Source organism: Crocodylus siamensis, chromosome 3, assembly GCF_052110815.1.
Source record: "Crocodylus siamensis isolate JL-2025a chromosome 3, ASM5211081v1, whole genome shotgun sequence".
NCBI lineage: Eukaryota > Metazoa > Chordata > Crocodylia > Crocodylidae > Crocodylus > Crocodylus siamensis.
Window position 1 is genome coordinate 87,338,742 of NC_143397.1, and position 19,001 is coordinate 87,357,742.

The 19,001-nt window shown below is 38.6% G+C and overlaps 1 protein-coding gene across 6 annotated transcripts in view; it reads left to right on the top strand.

The window, feature by feature from the left end:
* Window positions 1-19,001, top strand: part of CCDC171 (coiled-coil domain containing 171) — a 432,482-nt gene that overhangs the window by 292,777 nt on the left and 120,704 nt on the right. The window contains exon 25 of one of the 6 annotated variants that reach the window (XM_090038743.1): window positions 15,891-18,187. The exons of the other annotated variants lie outside the window; for them this stretch is intronic. Coding sequence (XP_089894869.1) covers window positions 15,891-16,100 — 210 coding nt within the window. The 3' untranslated portion in view covers window positions 16,101-18,187. Of the gene's footprint in view, window positions 1-15,890; window positions 18,188-19,001 lie in introns of those variants that run through there. 6 annotated transcript variants of the gene reach the window in all.

A 19,001-nucleotide genomic window follows, 5' to 3' on the forward strand; every position in this document is an offset into this window, starting at 1 on the left:
ATGGCCTATGGGCCATATTTTGAACCCCCTTCTCCCATATAAGGGCATGTAGTCAGCAGGTACTGTCTTAATGTCCAAGTCACACAACTTTAATATTAAAAATAAATTATGTTTATGTATTTACTTTTTGGGTATCTTAAGTTAAATATAAGATGTTCTTAGTTCTCTATGAAACCCATGCTATTTAGTGAAAGGACAGCTATTCCAATCAATCAGGTAAAGACTTATTTACTCCACAGATCATGAAGACCCCCTGGAGCAATTCAAATCTATTGAGCTAAGTAGGTATTAAAACAGATTTTTTTAAAATATGGATTATGTACCCAATAGACCAGATAGCATTATTCTGTCTGGTAAAAGAATGCTTACACAGTAATTATCTTAATTTCTAAAATATTTTTATATTTACTACCATTTAGTAGTGAAATCTATTTTCTTACCAGTTTTTTGGTTTTTCCCCTCCTTCTCTTATAATACAAACATTTGTTTGACTTTAGGTTTCTTCAAGAGGGCTGGTTTGGTTAAACTATTTTTGTTGGTTTGTTTTTTTTGAATAAACACTAATTTTAGGGCAAAAAGGTGGGTTCCTCCTAGTGTGCAGTAATTCTTAAACACAGTTTTAATACAAATGTTTAGCATGGCTAACTATTGAAAGAATGTTTCGGGTCTATATAATAGTTTTAGGACTTGGTTAATATCCAAATTATACCTGGTATGATTGCAGTAATTTTCAGGACCCTGTTTTTATCCTTTTCAAAAAGTACTATTGATCTACTTTCTGTATGTTCCTGGTTATATCACTTTTAACTTTAAAACCATGGGTTGTTTTTGAGGTCCTAATCTTTGAGCTGAAGTGTGTCCTGTTAGAAGGATACAGTTGACAGTATAAAACTTCTTACTCCCAAACATGTGCTTTTTCACCCACACCACATATATTTGAAAGGCCTGCTGTGGTAGATATTCAAAGTAAGGTCACTTTTGTGGAGCGACCTCTAGAAGCCAAAGCCAGCACCATAGAAGAATCTTGGACCGCTCACCAATTCTTCAGCTGTTGATGTGGTGGTAAACCCTGTTTGCCTACCAGAATGCCCAACAGACATGGTTAATAAACCAGAGATCGCCAGTAGGCTCCCAAAACCATATCCATTTTCAGGTTTCCTCATGTTGCGGTCTGGGAAACAAAGTGCACAACGCATTTTCTATCTTTCTTACTCTTATCGCTGAACCAAGACCTTGCAAGGTTTTCTTGTGCCAGATACTTCTTGATGCCTTATTAATTGGAACAATTGAAAAATTTGTCAGTGTAACTATTACCAGTAAGAAGTGGTTTAGATTCAGTTACTAAGTCCTGTGAGCCAGAGGGAGTTCAGCTTTGTATTTGTATACAAAATATGAAAACCAACATTTAAACATAAAAGGGGTAAGGGGAGCTTCAGAGTTCTACTGGTTCATTTACTACCACTATCAGTTCAAACTTTCCAAACCATTGCATCCAAACTCCATAAATAAAGTTTAAAAATGTAAATGAAAGGTATTTGCATTAAAGAAGAGTTCTGAATACTGTTGAATAAAAATAATACCATTTTGGAATATTCAAAAGACACCAAATTGTTAAATGTAGGTGTAAAAAGCTAACAAATATGTTAGCTTCCATGCCAAACAAAACAAAGGTTATACTTAGGAATTGTTATACTGAAGAAACCATTATTTTATGTACAATATCAAAGTTTGGAGGGCCCCTCAAAATACTCTCAGTAGTCTCTTTACATGTTCCATATGAAATTTCTTCTGATAGAATTTTGCATGTCAATCTACACTCTGTAATGTTGTATGTTTTTAAAAAACCACACAGCTTCCAGAACATGCATTAGGCTTATATACTGAAAGACAAATTCCATTAATAATTTTTTAAATTGTTGATTCACATAAGATGTGATTGGTATGCAGAAAATATTAGTTCCAATTGCATGGTGGCATTCAGATTGCTTGTTTAACTTCACATAAAGTGATGTTCCAGTACCTGAAATAACAGCAGTTCTTAAAGGTTGATTGTGCTCTTGAATCTAGTAAGTATACAAGATTCTGTTGAAATAATTATTAGGCTCTTAGTTAATCATAGTCTGAAGTACAACTGTGTATAAAAATTGGGCCAAAATCAATAGAGACAGTAACTCTAGCTCACCCACACTCCAGTTGTTTATAACTGATAAGCTTGATTCCTTGCCCAGTTAGTATAATTTGGGTCTTACGTTTACACAAGACCTACATGTTAGACATCAGCTGAAACTGAGCCTAAAACATACGATGTTTTTTAAGCTGTTCAGATATCAAGTCATATTTTTTGAGCCATGTTTCAGAAGGGCTAGTTCTTTCCCCTGACTAATTCCTGATTTAAGGAACTCACAAGTTGCAGCTGATTCTAATCTAGCACTAGACATCAGGAATAACTGCATTAAAATCAATGCCATTGCACTAGTGTAGAACCAGTGCAAGCAAGATCAGAATCAGGCTCGAGCTGTTTAATTCAAGCTGCTTTTACATTTGACAGCATTCTCAAGTGTAATATAGGCTGTTAAAAATGCAGTTGCTTTCTTCCTCTAAAATAACTCGCAGTCTTGAATGGAATCTTTTACCATTAGGCAGCTTCAACAGTCATTCTTCAGGTTATGTTATGAACTTTACTTTTATAAAGCTACTCTCCCAGCTATTTGTTGGACATAAATTCTGTCAGATATAATAAATAAGAATGTATTTACAATTTTCCCCTAAGTGACCTAAGTAAAGCAGTACTAGAGATGGGTGAATCTCAAAAGGCAGAGTTTGGATAAGCAGCAAAATGTTTAAATGGTTATTGGAAGAATACCCTGAAATTTTTGGAATCCTGCAAGGCTTAGCTCCCTCCCTTGTTCAGGATGTCATCAGTGCGACAGCAGCAGCCCTGTCCCTAAGGCATGGAGACAGGTTGCCTGCAGCAGTGGTTTACTTGGAGTAGTAAAGTTACAATGTTCTTGTTTTTTCCTATCCCCAAAGGTGTCTTTAACAAGGCTGTGTTGTTTTAAGCTGAAAACAAGCTTAAATTAGCTCAGATGAGCTAAAAGCCAATTCTCTTCTTGTATCCATGTGCATGTGCACATGCTCTGGATGGTGGACAAGACTGGGTCTGTTCTCTAAGGATGTGTAAATAGATTCATTGATCAAGACAATAAAGAGTTTGTGGCCTCAAGTCTCTTGGTTTCTGACAGCTCAACCCCTGCACACAGTCCATTGTATGTTAAAAGCAACAGGTTATGTCAATCTATTATATCCCTTCCCATTTCTGAATGAGTTAGTCTCGAAAGTGGCACTTTGCTCTGCCTTCTTCCTGACTTCTAACTAAAACAGCTGACTGTTTCTCTCTCCCCATTTTAGTGTTTGGAATACATGTATTTTCACAGCCAGGTACAGGGAAGACCTGTCTTTATTAATGCAAAGGTAAAATGTTTTTAGAAAGGTCTTCATGTGTATCCTTCAGTGAAGGCCCTTGTACCTCCCCAGCATCTGCGTTAACCTCTAAATAATACCGTATTTTCTTACATATGGCACACACCTAAATAAAATATTTACCTTGTTTTTGAAAGGCAGAATGAAGCAGAAAAAAATCTTCCCTTGAGACTCTCTTTTGGGGAGAAGGGAATGTATCCACAGCCAGTTGCTAGGGACCCCGTTGTGAAGCATTATTTTTACTGTTCCTCAGCAGGGACAGAAACTGCTATTACTTATTTTCTCATTTATAATGTGCACCTTAATTTTCCAGCAGCTGAATTTTGGAGGAAAGGTGTTTGTTGTGTGCGAGAAAATATGATATTAGATCGCCACTTGGAAATTTAGGGAAATACTCATTACATGTCTTTCTTAAAAAGCAGCTGTTATGACCAGCAGTTATCCCTGCCCAGACATAAGGGTATTCCAAGCCCTTATGGCTTACTTCTTCATACCATCTTTCATAAAAAAATAATTTGGCTCTGTTTCTTCGCTGTACATTCCTTTTGAAAATGATATTCATTTTCCACATCTGTTTGTGTTTCCTGTTTGGATTTTTTTTCTTCATCCTCCTGGGTACTGCAGTATTGTCTAACCTAGATGTTTAGTGCTCATTGCTTCTCTCTAAAGTGCAAAGCCTCCATGAAAAAGCAAGGAATCAATTTCCATTCAGAGTATATGCATATGGACAATGTAACATGTCCAACTTTCTCTAGCAACGCATGTGCTCAGGTGCTGGATAGCTCAAGACTCATTCTTTTGACACTTGCCTTTCTAGAGTCCTGATAGTTGAAGTATGTAGGGCACCTACCTAGAGCTCACTGCAAAACTTCTCATACCTCTATTATCCAGTTTCTGAGACTAATTCAAAGGCAGCCTTTGGGAGTCTGTTTAACTTCCATCCCTCTGTTTGCAGTGCACTACAATTAATGAATGTGCAAAAGTGAAGGTTTTGAATAGGCAATTTAGCAAAAGAATGCTAAATTATATATCAAAAACTGGAGTTTTCAGAATAAATTGCTTACAGAGAGCCATACTCACAACCTTTTTCCCTGGTCACGAAATTTGAACTGACAGACTTAGGTCTCCTACTACAGACATTCAGTTTCTCCTGGGAGAGTCTCTGTTTTCTCAGGAGAAACCACAAGTGTACAGATGTTCAGGCTTTTTCTCACAGATTAAAATGGTCTCTCCAAGAGAAAAATAACCTGAGAACAACTAGGGTTAAATTAATCCCAAGAGACTTTCTCCTAGAAGAGTGAATATGTGCATGTCTCCTAGAAAAGTGAATGTGTACAAGTGCTGTGGCTCTGCCTTTCTGTAGGGCTTGAACACGCTTATTTACATGCTGCTTTTTTCAGTCTTTCTTGAGGGTGAAGTACATATTGTGGCTTCTCTCAAAAGAGAGCATAGTCCTTCAGCATCCCTCCCCTCCCCCAGGGAGACAGTGTGTCAACTGTTGGATTCTGCTGCTCTGGCAAGAATCAGAACGCCTCCCTTTCCCCATTCCCTCATTGTGCTGCAGGGACATACAGGCTGGCCATGAGCAGTCTAGGTCAGCCAATCAGAGCTGCCCTGTGCATTGCTGCCATCTTTTGCCAGCAGACTGAGGAAGCCTGCAGAGCATGCTGACGTGTGTCCTTCCTGCCTTAGGGAAGTTTCTGTACCAGGAGAACAACCTTGGGACAAGTTTCCCAGGTTATTTGAATATTTGTACGCAGCCTTAGTCTCAACATCTTCTAACTCATATTTAACTTCTTACTGTCCCATCTAACTAAAGTGTTTTCAGTAGGTGCAGAGTCTGCAATACATGACACATAATTTCGGAAGTGTGTCTCTGTGGAGGCAGTTCTAGCCTCACTCTTAACAGTTCTGGGTATATCCCAACACTTACTGACTACAAACTGGAGTTGCAAATGCTCAGGGCTTTTCTATGTGAGCTCATATAATTAGTGAGAAACAAACAAGAAGGAGCAAGTAATCATGATTTTTTTCCCTGAATTCATCTGTTTGCAAAATAGGAACAAATAGGCCCTGCCTATATTGTGAGACCTGAAAGCAGGGGGTGAACCGACTCTTAACCCCCTGCAACCAAAAATATGTGCAATTAATTTGTTTTCTTAGATAGATAGGTTTATGAATACTAAACATTTTACTTAATACTATATATTTGACAGAAATGTAGCAAAGTTAATCTTCAGAATATCTAAAGATTTTTTTTTAATGTGTGGAAGCTGAATCATAAAGCCACTTTAATTGTTCCTAGACCTTTTTTCTCTACATCATAAAATGTTACAGTTAAAAATAATGACTCTTACCCTTTCCCCCCTCTGTATCTATACTGCTGATACAATAGATCTTTATTAATTATAAAGTGATCGAAGCATTTTACTGAACCACTGTAATTTTTTAAAGCAAAGTGCTTTTGATTATTGGATCCAGGATTCTGCTTAAAAGTTAGACTTTTGTGAAAAAGAGCTAAATGCACCACTGCCATAGCTCAGCTTTCCTTGTCCAGTTTAGTAAATGGGATGACTAAATCGTAGTCGCACCAGCTCTGAGCAAACAGGAAAGAAGGAAGGTAGTTAAGCATCTTGCTGTGCGTGAGCAGTTAGAGGGCAGGCAGACACCATGCACCTTGACCACCTATTATGAAGCTTTTTGCTGCAATGTCAAGTGAAAGCGAGTTAATTGGGTGAAGCTGTAGAGCATGTTAGGGGCATGGTAAAGGGTTGCTGTCTGACAGCTGAATGTCAGCAAGAGCTAGTCAAGTGTGGCTGAGAGACAGAGACCTGTCACAAAGTTCATGTGGACTATAGCACAGTTAGGGAGCTGAAGTGTGGTTCAGTCTCACTTTCTCCCTCATTGCATTCAAGCACCTTAAGATTTCACACTGTATGTGTCAACCCTTGTTCTCTAAGCTGTTTTCTCCTAACCCTTCTGCATTCAAATGATTGGACAAAAGATGCTAATGCTCTGCAAAGTGAATGTAAATATACTTTTCCTTCCTTTTCTGCTGGAGTACCAAAATACTGTACATCCAACTCAAACTTTGAAGGGTTACATCAAATAGTTAGACTGGTTGAGAGTTCATCTGATAACTGAATACATTTCTTGAGAGAGTATGAGGTTTGACAATTAAAATAGTTAAATACACAATGCTTTCTCACCAGCAGGATTAAAAAAACTGGACTTATGCACGTGGGCTACTGCATGGGCCATTCGAGACTGAGCATATTCCTGAGGTACATGTATTTTGCCTGTGGTCACAATCTTCCTCTCCCCTTTCCCTTTTTATTGACTTGAAGTAAAATGCTGTGAAGGCAGCTGTCAAAAGCATGGATTGTAGAAAGATAACCAGTGAAGAGCTGTGGGAAAAAATCATTTATTAGGGGAGGGCTTTCCTGAAACTGTGGGGAGCATCAATTACACATAATAACAGACTTAGACACTGAAGAAATGCTCATAGAAATGGCAAAATAGTATAATAAGAATACAGTGTGCCCCTCAGATTGTGGGTTTCAGTATGCAGCTCAAAATAAATCAATAATGATTCTGGTTAGCTAGTCAGATAAAAATAAAAAGTGCACTTACTCTTGAAGAGGTGGAGGGACAGAGATAAATAGAATGGTTGAAAAGTCTTTTTCAGTGATGAGAATATATTCCATCCGTTAAAATATAAGAAATGTGTTGAAATCAAAGTATACTGGCCATGGAAATAACTTTGCAATATTTGCCTGAGGTGTAGGTATAATTTCAGAGCAATCTAAGGAATTTTGACTGAAAGCTGGGAACTACTGACATCACACATGTGTAGTGTCTTGGCTTAGAGAGAACTTTGCAAGGCAGCATGCATTGTAGATTTTAGTGAAAGTATTTAGAAATTATTAAAACTAGCAGTGCAGAAACCCTGGTCCATCTCCCTGTCTATGCAAGATACAACTCTCAAATAAAGAGCAAATCAAGTACTAATCTGGTAACAATGAGCCATTCCTTCAGGCTCTTCACATGTGCAGAGGTCTTGTTGGCATAGATATTTCTCAGGCTCTAAATATACTTAGGAAAAAAATTCTATTCAAGAGCTTTTTTTTAGAAATTTGAATGATATATATTGTATATTATAAGATTAACTCTTTAAAAATTTTTAAACAGAGCCTTTGGTTGGAGATTCCGCTGAGCATATACAAAGCTAAAGAGAGTGTGCTGGGTGTAGAATAAAATTATCATTTCCAGGTTATTATTGAATCATTTGCTTACATAAAAACTTCTTTAAGTATAAAAGGAAATTCTTCAGCAATGAATAAACTACTTAAGAACTGTTGGCTGGTGGTTCCCAAAGTAGAAAGTATGATGTGTACTTTTTTGGATACAAGTTATAGTAAGTTGGCAGGCTCCTGACTTGTTGTTTGACAACAATTTTTTTGTGGGATTCAGGCAAAATTTATATTGAAATTGTCTGTGTTATTTCTTTATATTTGTTACAAAATTGCCATTTGACTCCCAGTGCGTTAGCATACAGAATAGCAAAACTATTGACATGGGAAAAACTGATTTTTGGTAAATGTACTTTCTTACTCTGGAAAAAGTTTGCTAACTGTCTTTATATCGCAGTGGCACCCAGTAGCAGCACTTTCCATTTTAAACACCAGATTTGAGACTTTTCATCATTCTGATTCATTTCATCCAGAATGAAAATAGCTCCTGTGAGCTACTTTTAACAGTAAAAAGACTTGGAGCCTATTTGAAGGCTATGGTGATTTCCATTATATAGCTGATGGGCAATGCTTGAAAGTGGTTTAGTGAGTTTTTAAAAGATATAGTCCTTTCTAGTAGCTAAATTGTGCCCTGCCACTGACATTGGCATGTAACTGGACACTGTCCATATGTAACATGTTGTTTCTTAAAAAGTTTACACCATTGCTAGCACTGGTGGTAACAACAGCATGGATGCTAGTAAGAACTAGCCTTCTGCATTTTAACCATTGTGCCACCAAATTTTGCTTAGAGCAAAGCTTGACAAAACTGGTTAAAATGGCAATGCAAGCTACCTTAAGTATTCCTAAGTATTGTTAGTTTCAGTGAAACTACAGGCAGTGGAGCTGTGCATCCATACCATAAATGGGAAATCTGAAGAGAAAATGTCTGATTGTGCTGTAGGCTGCTACTATACAGGGAGTGCATCCAACACAGCTTGCCCAAGTGGTACAAGTGAAGGTGCAGATGCAGTCTGCCCTCCCCATCTGGCCTGCAGCTGCCCCTGCGGTGCCATGTGTGGGGTCAGGTCCCCCCCGGGGCAGCCAATCTCCCTCCTACAGCTTCTGGCCCTGGTCCCAGCCAGTGTGCATAGCTTCCCAGTGGGGCTGCTCCCTCTGTTGCAGCTGCCATGCTCCAGCGGTTCCTCCTCCTCCTGCTGCCCCTGCTGCACCGCTTCAGATTGGGGGAAGCTGCAGCAAGGTGAGTCCTGCCCCAGCATATGGGGCTTCAGCTCCCACCTGCCTTCCATGCATTCGGTCACCCGCAGATGGCTACTCATCATACCAGGCAGGTGGGGTGGGTGCAAAGTGACCAGGAGCTGGAGCCTGGCTGCAGCTTCCCCCCAGCTTGGAGTGGTGCAGCAGGGGCAGGAGAAGGAGTCACTGGAGGTGCAGGAGGTGGGGGAAACCAAGCAGCAGCCAGGGCGTGGTCTGCCCCAGGCAGGAGCAGGCACGGCTCAGCCCCATGCAGAGCACCACAGGGGCAGCTGTGGGCCAGATCCAACCAGTTCACAGGCCAAATTCAGTCCAGCCCTGTGCTAAATAGCATTATTTTATCTTTATAGGCTACCTAATCAGGGTTCTTCCTCAGGTTATATTACATGCCTGTGTAGGGTTGGAGGGTCTACGCCTGCCATTGCCAAGTAGGGATCACCTGCATACAAAATATGTTAATTTTGCCCTGTGATGCAGATGTCCTGCAGAGAAGTATACTCTTCCTTCTCTTGTTGTAGGCCTTTGGGAAAGCCACTGCATATGTTTTTAGAGAAGCTGGAATCTGGGGGAAAGCTTTTGCACCATGTTGCTTCCCTACCTGTCTGTTTTCTGGCTGGTACCTTTTCATATCAAGCATCCCATAATTCAGATCTATTCCAAATAGATCATATGACTTCAGCAACTCTTTTCAATCTACCTTGTAATATAATATTTACTATATTCATTACTGCTCTGTTGTTCATCCAATACAGACAGCTCATTGGACCCTAAGCAATTTTTATATTGTTTATGTATACTTCTAACTCTGATATGACTCTTTCCCTCCCTGCATCTTTTCCTTAACTCTTATAGCTTTCCTTTCTTCATTCATTGGTCTCAATTTCTGTCTTTTAGATATTAAAGGTAAAAACTTTAAAGACTGGTCTTCTGCCTAATAGGATGGTTGAATCATATGGTTGATAGGATTATATGCTTGAAATGCATGGGCATTGTCTTTTCCCTACTCAGCCAGACTCATTCCTATGATTGCAGGGAACAGGATGGGCTGAGTGGGGGACCCTAAGTTCCCCTCTTACAAATGAGATATCAGGCAACATCTGTTTTCACCATTAGGCAGCTTTTTCCATTGTCCTACTCTTCTTACAATTGTGAAGTTTTTCCTGAAATTTAATTTATGGCCTTGGTACACCTTACACTGAGAGGTGCACAAATGTTGAGTGGTGTTAGTGCTAGCTGAAGTTTGGAGCAGTTTCATGTTTGGGCCAGCAGGGGCTTCGAGAATTGAAAGGTAACATTTCCCCCCCACTTCCTATTCTGGGCTTCCCCCCTGCTTCATGGGGCTTCTCCTGTTTTCTCCCACTTGCAGGTACCCCTTTTCTTCCCCCCCTCCCATTTACTTGTGGCTGCCCACCTTGTCTGTCCTGGGGGAGCAGGCAGAGGAGGATTAACCTGTCAGTCCAGCATGTCAGGCTGCTGCTCTTCTCTGGGCTGAGCCCAACCCAGAGAGCAGAAGCAGTGGCTTGGCATGCAAGTTAACCTTTCCCTGCCTGCTCCCCAGAACAGAGGGGCAGGCAACCACAAGTAAGGAGGAGAGTGGGCAGGTATTGAGCAGAGATCGGCAGCGTGCCCAATCTTGGCCAATGGAGGTGGGGCAATGGGTGGGGTGTTTATACTAAGGTGTAGCCTAGAGTAGCTGCACGTTGGTGTAACATGAGCTGGGTAACAGGGATCAGAGAGAATTCTGCCCTGGAGTGGCATAACTTTGAGCTGTATAACATGCGCTTAAAATTGATTTCAGGTGTTAATGTGCAGACAGTCCAGGTGTTAAGAGCTCCAGGAGCCACCCAAATTGTGTAACATGGCCCATAGATATGGTTTGCTGAAAATCTATTCCTTTAGTGTCCTGCCTTTTGCAGCAAGGGGAACAATTAGTCTCCCTCTTCTTGAGATACCCTTTCAAATATTAAGAAAATTCTATCTTGTCCCTCTTAACCTTCTTTTCTCTAGACTAAACACACCTGATTCTCTGACTGGGACTTACCATACATCTGGGTTTTCCTGGACATGTCATCTTTGATCTCTGTCCAGGTGGGTTTTTTAAATATGATCAATCAAATGTCTGGGATTTTGGTCAGCTCAGCTTTGAAGTTTTTCCTGGGTTGCACTAGCAAGGAGCTGCTTGGGGCTGAGGGGAGCAGGAGGACGGCAATTGGAGGCGAGGTGCACATACATGTGGCTGGCATGCAGCCGGGCAGGGTAGTGGGAGCAGCCCCAGCAGCTGGATGCAGATAAGTCTGTGGGGGCAGGGCTTGGGGACTGTTGGGGGGGGAGAAGGTGTTTGTGTGTATGTATGTGGCAGGGATGTGTGGAGGGGATGGGTGTGTGATGGGGGGCAGGTGCCTGCTGGTGCAGGGGGAAGCTGTCCAGGTGCTGGGGCTCCAGCAGGGCAGGGGAGATGTAGGGAGACATGCCTGTCCCTTCAGTGGGGGAAAGGGTGGGCCCTTCAAGGCTGGGCCAGAAGCACTGGGGCCAGTTCCCCTGCTTGCAGGGGCAGGACAGCCAGGAGACCCTGCAGGGCTGGAGGGAGCAGGGGGCTGTGGGTCAAGAGTGAAGGGCACCAGTAGGGCTGTGTGGGAGAGCTGTGTCTTGGGAGTGAGGGACACCGGGGGGGGGGCAGGAAGGGTACTGTGGGTCAGAAGTGCAGGGCACTGGCAGCGCCAGGGGGCTGCAGGTCCAGCAGGGACAGGGGGGCAGGGTACTGCGGGTTGGGAGTGAGGGGCACTGGCAGGGCCAGCAATCTGCAGATTGGGAGTGAAGGGCAGCAGCAGGCCTGTGGGGGGGCTATGGCTTGGGAGTGAGCAGCAACAAAATAGGCAGGGGCAGAGCACTGGCATATCGCTGTCCCCCACAATCATATACCCCCTCCCCTCCATACAACTGGTGTCTTGTCTTTTGGAATTGGAAATATGGTAACTCTATCTCTGACCCTTTCCACATGTGGCTTGCTTTCCATCACCTATATAATTTCTAATGCTTACTTTTGGATCTTTGCCAGTTTCTATACCACTCTTAAAATGAAGTGCCTACAACTGGGCTAAGCAGTGCAAAGCAGCTGGTACTATCACTCCTAATGATCTTGCATGCAACAGCAGCCCCAAATTCCTTGTCTTTCTTGTGGCAGCAAAAAAATATAACAATATATTGTTGTATTGTGTACTTGGATTGGTATTTTTTAACTACCCCATGCTGGTTGAAATATTGAAAATATATTCAAATAAAATTTAAAACATTGGACCTTATTTAAAGGGATGCTGAATTAGTCGCAGTTCACTTTTAACAACATCAAAACTGGGTGCTGAATACCTTTGAAAATCATACTGCTTACTTGTCCTTAAATAATGAAGGATCTTGACAAACATTAATATTTCAGTGTTTCTTTAATTTATTGCATAGTATGGTTACAAAAGTAAAGAAAACTAGTGATTAATTTGTTGCTATGATTTTTAACATAGTTTTAGACAGTGAACATTAATATAGAAAGTCATACACATACCAACATTGGAGGGAAATAAGATATGCCAAGAAAAGTGGGAAACAAGAAAGTGCCAAGTAAGGTGAATGCAGTGCATAATGAGGGGATTTTCATACAGTAAAATTATCTTTGTGTAGATTTGATGGTTGAGACCATCCTGACTGATTTAGGATTTTATTTGAGTTATAGATCTTACTGTTACTATGGAAAGAAAACAGTGTACTTCATTGTAACAGTATGTATTATCTATCTGGATAGCTATGAAACCTCACACAATCTGCTAATCGCAAGTGTAAAACTTGTGTGTGTTATTCTACAAGTAGTTCAGTTTTAAAACAAGGAGGAGTCCTTCTGATCACAATATGATGCTATCGCATATACAGACATCCTCATACAGTATGATACAAAATAATTTTACACATGACATTATTATAATCTTCCAGCAGTGTCATATAGAGCAATCTGAGTTTAACATGAATTATTTTAAACAGAAAAATAGCACATTTTTCATGGAGACCTTCAAAATAAGATGTCAACTTGATTGTAGGGCAGTTGTATGAGAAAAACAAGATGGCATCAGTGTTATAAAAGTCTTTTGCTTGTATATTACCACACAAAGTGGCTTTGATTTAAGTACAGATTAGAACACAATTATTTTGTAAAATGGGCTGTTTCATATTTTACTGTTTAGAAAAACACATTTTAACAATTAGGCTATCAAACTTTGAAAAACAGCCCAGGAGCATGCCAATTATTATGTTTCACAAGCCTTTTGAATGCATATTTCTGTTGGATGCAATGCACCCTAAATATATATTTACCTGATGGAGTGTAACCATTTAGATGGAACCATTTACAGCTTATTGGGTAAATAAAAGTGCTACGCTAAAGATTTACCTAACCAAAGCCCTTATTTCAGATAAATGATTCCCTTTTTAAAAATCATCTAAATACATATTTACATGATAGACTATCATCACAGCTTCTGCACAGCCATTTCAGTTTGTCATCTTAATAATACACATTTTAAAAGGTGTCTAAATACGTATAGACTGCAGTGGTGTTGAAAAAGGTCTTCTGGGGAAATAATAACTAGCTTTAAAATTCCTGTACACATGCTTCTTTTCAGACAGTGGTGTTATAATGGTTCTGAGTTATTCCAGTTTAATTTTTCTACAGTGCTATAGAATATTATTTTTATTGGTTGTAAATGTATATAATGGTATAGGATCAAAACAGTTCACATGAATAGCAGCTAAGATTTTTGTACATCAATCAAATTGCTATAAAATCTGATTTCCATCCCATTCTGTGAATCTTATTCTTCTCTAGCTTTGTATGAAGTGCAGCATAGGACCTGGATAACTAAAACAGAGCTTTTTTCCCCCAACATTAAAGCTTTTACTGTAACATAGTCTATTGACTTGCTGCCAATCATTAAGTTTCATACATTTTTGTGCTATTCTCAAAGGAAACCTGATTTCTCATCTCCTTACTTGGGATTTTGAGGTTAGTTTCTTCAAAAAAATCACTAAGTCTAAAAAAAACCCACAAAAAAAAGTGTGAGAATGTGATTGTAGGATGTGATTTCTAATCAATATGATAGTTCTATTAATTGAGACATGGAAAACAGTGAAAACTGATATGTTAACCAAGCTCCTCATCAGTATTTGATACCCACAGTAAGACCAACTGAGGTTTATTTTTTTAGTACCTTAATTTCCCCAAGCAAAGAAAACAGTTTGTTGAGAATTAAACAGTTTATTTGTATTCTTAATATTACCATAAACTGTCTTAAATATCACATTCCTTCGAACATATCACCAGGGGTTCTGTTTTCAGATTTCAGGTTGTCAGTGAATTTTATCTTCTATTTTGATTTATAAGATAGGCTAATTACAATAAATTCAGAATATAAACTACTTGGTGCACTAGAATGAAGTCTTTATGGAGATCTTAACTTCAGCATGTTAGTTACCAGTTCAGTAAAATTTCATTATGGGCACAGTGGGACTGGAATGTTGGAGATGCTCCTAGTTCTGCTGGTTAACTCACCTTCATAAGCACAGTTTAGCAAAATGTAGTGCTTTACTTTAAATCTCTCCTGGCGGTAGCCATTTGAACCTGCTGCCATTTTAGTTCTTCTTGAAGAACTAGTATAAACCTGGCTATTTTCAGTCAACTACAAGACAGCTTGCGGAATGTCAGGAAATCAAAAGAGTCAACATCAAAGAAAATTGCTGAACTAGGTGTTAGAGGCAACAATTGATTTTTCTCTAGCAGTTGTAACAGAGAAACATTTCTCTCTGTCTCTGTCTCTCTCTCTCTCCCCACCCTCCTTTTTCTGTATGTACATAATATAATATATACACATATGCACCCATATAAATTCTTCATCTGTATATTATATCAACATATGCACCCTCAGATTACAGTAAAATATGTAGAATACATAATACATGCAAACTGAAGCATATAATAATTGAATTCCAAAACAACCTTTTCTGTTTTCCCTCTTGTCATTTGCATATTAAAACTTTGCATGACACTTATATTATTTATGTAAAATATGCTGAAATAATCCATTGTGCTTTTTACAGATGGTAAAAACATTGTATTTCTTATTGTTGGATGAAAGTTGCTTTTTCCTTGAAAATTCTTGGTTAGCATTTTGAAAAATACCAGAGTTGCAATGGTTAAAATTACACTATCTCAAAGATCTATACATTTTCAAGAGAGACTGCACAATTTTATGGTGCTCAGATGTCCTTGATGCTGAATATTAACTGGTGCTAAGTGGTACTTACCATTGTAACTACTTGACTTAAAGCCAAGATTTGTTGAAACATGAATCACATTTAAAAATAAAGTATATTCTGAAGGTGTACTGTGATCAGCTCATGATCCAAAAAATATTAAAATAATAATAATGGTTTAGTTCTTTTCAGTAGTACATGTTATTGGCAAAAAAAGCCCTTTTTCTTCCCAATAACAGTGATAGGAAGAGCTTGGAATAAGGTTTTGCTCAAGAAAAAAGGCCTCATATCAGATTTAAGGTAAGAATTTCAGCAATTATCAGAGGTAAATGCAAGCTGTAAATGTGCACTACTTTTTGGACGGTGGAAGCTAAAGTTTCCAAGAGCTCAGTACTAATGCAAAGTATTCTCAGTAGGATTCTTTTCTCCTGTTTTACAAGGGTTAAAATATCTGTCAATCTTTGCTGAATTATTTGAGCAAAAAAATCTTGCAGATACCTCCATATTTGTAAATATGTGAAGGATACAATGAAGTATTCCAACTACTGATTAATGCGTAATAAATGTATCTTTTTCTTTGTTTTTGTTTCTGTTGTTTTTTTAAATTTACTCCAGAGTTCACAAGACAGTTCAAACATCACCATGGCTTCCAGATCATTGCTTCAGCCCGATCAGAGCTGTATTCCAGATTTCTTGCCATTGCAAGCTGAGCCAGATACATCATACAGCTTTACACACAATAGATCCCCTTCTCAATCTTCATCCTTTTCCTCTTCTCTGAATGTCTTGGCTAAGCCCAAAAGGACTGTACAGAATGGATTTTAAGATTCTTTATGCTGTATTTCTAAAAGAACAGTTTGTATCAACATTAAATGATGCAATTAAAATATTTTATTGGGATATTTTACCTTTGAATTGTATTTTATACTACATATTCTTTGGCATTCATTTTACGTTTGTGTGAAATCAGTGCATTTGTTCATATTTTCCATGTTTCTTAGCTTCTCACTCTTTACATAGCAAAACAGTTATTTTTTAAAGTTTTATTTATTACAGTTGCTCATTTTTATGTAATGTATTTTTAAATGTTAAAGAATGACACATTTTGGGTAATTTTCCTCAGACTTAAAAAAAATCAATAAGCCATTTTAGTCTCTATCTATCAAAGTTGTTTCATACTTGTCTATTTTAAAGCAGGACTGCAATACTTTAATAGGATTGAGAGAGCTATTTGAAATGTATGCCAATGATTCCTGTCATTTCATGGCAGCCCTGCCATGGTTCACTGAGCCCCCTCTTCTCTCTTGTCAGCTCAACTGAAGACAAGCATTTAGTTGCAAACTTTAAGCAGGTTGTGCAAAACAGAAATGATGTGACTGCTTCTCCTCCTGCACAATAATGTCACTCCTGGTCAATGTGAGAAGGTCAGGTTGCTCCTTGTAAAGCTACATGATACCACTTGCCCATTTGAACAAGTTAAGTTAACTGCTGAATCTGGTCCCTGCAGGCATTGAAAACTCATCCTTTTATCAAGTCTGCATTTGATAAGAAAGTAGAGCAATTGTGCAGGGAGGATTTCTGATGATATGTTTATGTACTTTATAAGGACAGTTCCCAAACCAATGTTGCAGGTAATATATTTAGTTTAAGCAGAAAGACTTTAAAGTAATGGCTGTTTTGACCTTCAAAATAGACTCCTTTTTTGTTGTTGTTGGTAGGACCCAAGAGTGACGCCCATCTTTGATGCTGACAGAATTTAAAGCAAGGCCATTGCCCTGCATTTTCTGCCTTGTAGCACACAAAAGTAAAATTGTATGTCAGGCCGAGATGTCGGGGAGCTGACAAGATGCCCCAGTGACATTTCAGCTGGAAAGAGCAAGTGTCTTGCAACCAAGTGGTCAAATATCAAATAATAGGTCAAGCAGGAAGGAGCTGAGTTCTAACCACAAAGAGGTTTCTGGTAACTTACTTGACAAGCTTTTGGGCGCTTTGTGGCTTGACAAAGTGATGTTCTGTTGGGTATCGCTAGACAGACTGTTCTTTATCGCCTTCAGAAGATCAGACATTGACATTGATTAAACTCTTTAACCCTTAAAGGTTAAATCCTAGCAGTTTCATCATTGTGAATGAAGAACAAAAGAAAATTTGTAATATACCATTTGTATTTGTATTAATCACTGAACTCCCTGGTGCTATTAACTTTTGATGTGCTATGTAGTTTTTGACAAAGAGATTGAATGTAAAATCTATATAATAGATTGTTTCTCATTATGGGCCAGTGATACTTTAGAAAAATAACATTAAGCATTATGGAATTTGTTTTTTTTTTTGTGCTTTGTTAAGAACAGAATTTGATTCTAAAAGTCTTGACTACTCAATTTTTTTCTATTCTTTTACTTGGAAGAGGCTATTTGTATACATAATACACAGAGCATTATAAGTAAAATTAAGGAATTTGTAGTATTCTCTGCTACCAAGGCATCTATTAGAAATCTCCAGCATATGTTTATGAACTTTGATACCCTGTAGAATGTTTTCAAGTATTTTTTATTTCCAAACCCCTTATTTATAGCCAGCCATTGGGTGTGTAATGTATGTATGTGTACATCTAGAGCGACTCAAAAGTAAATAATACATAAGCCATAACTCTCAAACATAATAGCTATGTGATCTAATGGATAAAAGTAATCTTTGTTTTATAAACATGTGTTTAGTCTAGATCACTTAAGCCAGAATTTTTGATTCGCTTAAAAAAAAATCTCACCACCCCTCTTTCCTAACAGTGACTGTCGCTGGTAAAATGATTGAAAATCCCAGGCGTTATTTTCACACATGTAACATCAAAGTTCTTTTATATATTCATATAGAATTTAAAATATTCTTAGCATTTTATATATCTTTTGTGTCTCTGTGTTTTATAAATATATGTTTAATTTAAAAAAAAAATCCTGCCATTGATTTACTCCTTATACTTGGGGATACACAATGCTTACCTTTTGGCAAAAAATAGTTGTGCTGGATAGGATCCTGGTTAGTAACCATTGCAAAACCCTCCTAACCAGCATCACAACCTTAATGCATGGTGTGTTACTGGGTATTTCTGGTATAAGATCAGTGTTTAAAAAGATTACAAAACCAAAGAAATTATATATTTTTTTAAAAAGAGAGTGCAGACAACAAACATGAAGTTGAACCATTTTCCTCTGATATCCAGCAAAATCTTATTTAACCCAGGCCTTCATCCCCTTCAGTGCCTAACTGCTCCATTACTTAGGTTTGTATTGGCTTGGTAGGAACACAACTATTGCACTTACACAGAAGTCTTAGGAATGATCTGTAGAGATGTCATTTTTCAATGACAACTAGCTTAGATACTTGTTTGGTTTTAATTACCAATGTAGAGGAAGCCATAAAGCTACTATTCTGTAAGCCATCAGCTTTAAAGAGACTTCCAAATATATGATTTTCAGATAAGGGGTCCTTTTGGGGAAGGAAAGCTTTTGTTTCATGTTATAGTGATGTTAGACGAATAATCTGACTCATAAACAGTCAAATGCTGCTGCATTGTTCTGCAGGTTTATGACAAGCTCTTATGGTCAAGAAATGATATACTATAAGTGCAGGACACCATGTTTGGGTAGATCTCAGACTTCAGAGAGCTGTAAAAATGCTTCCTCCACAGCATAACCCTCTCCTCACTGTTTCTTGAGACACCAAGAGTTTGGA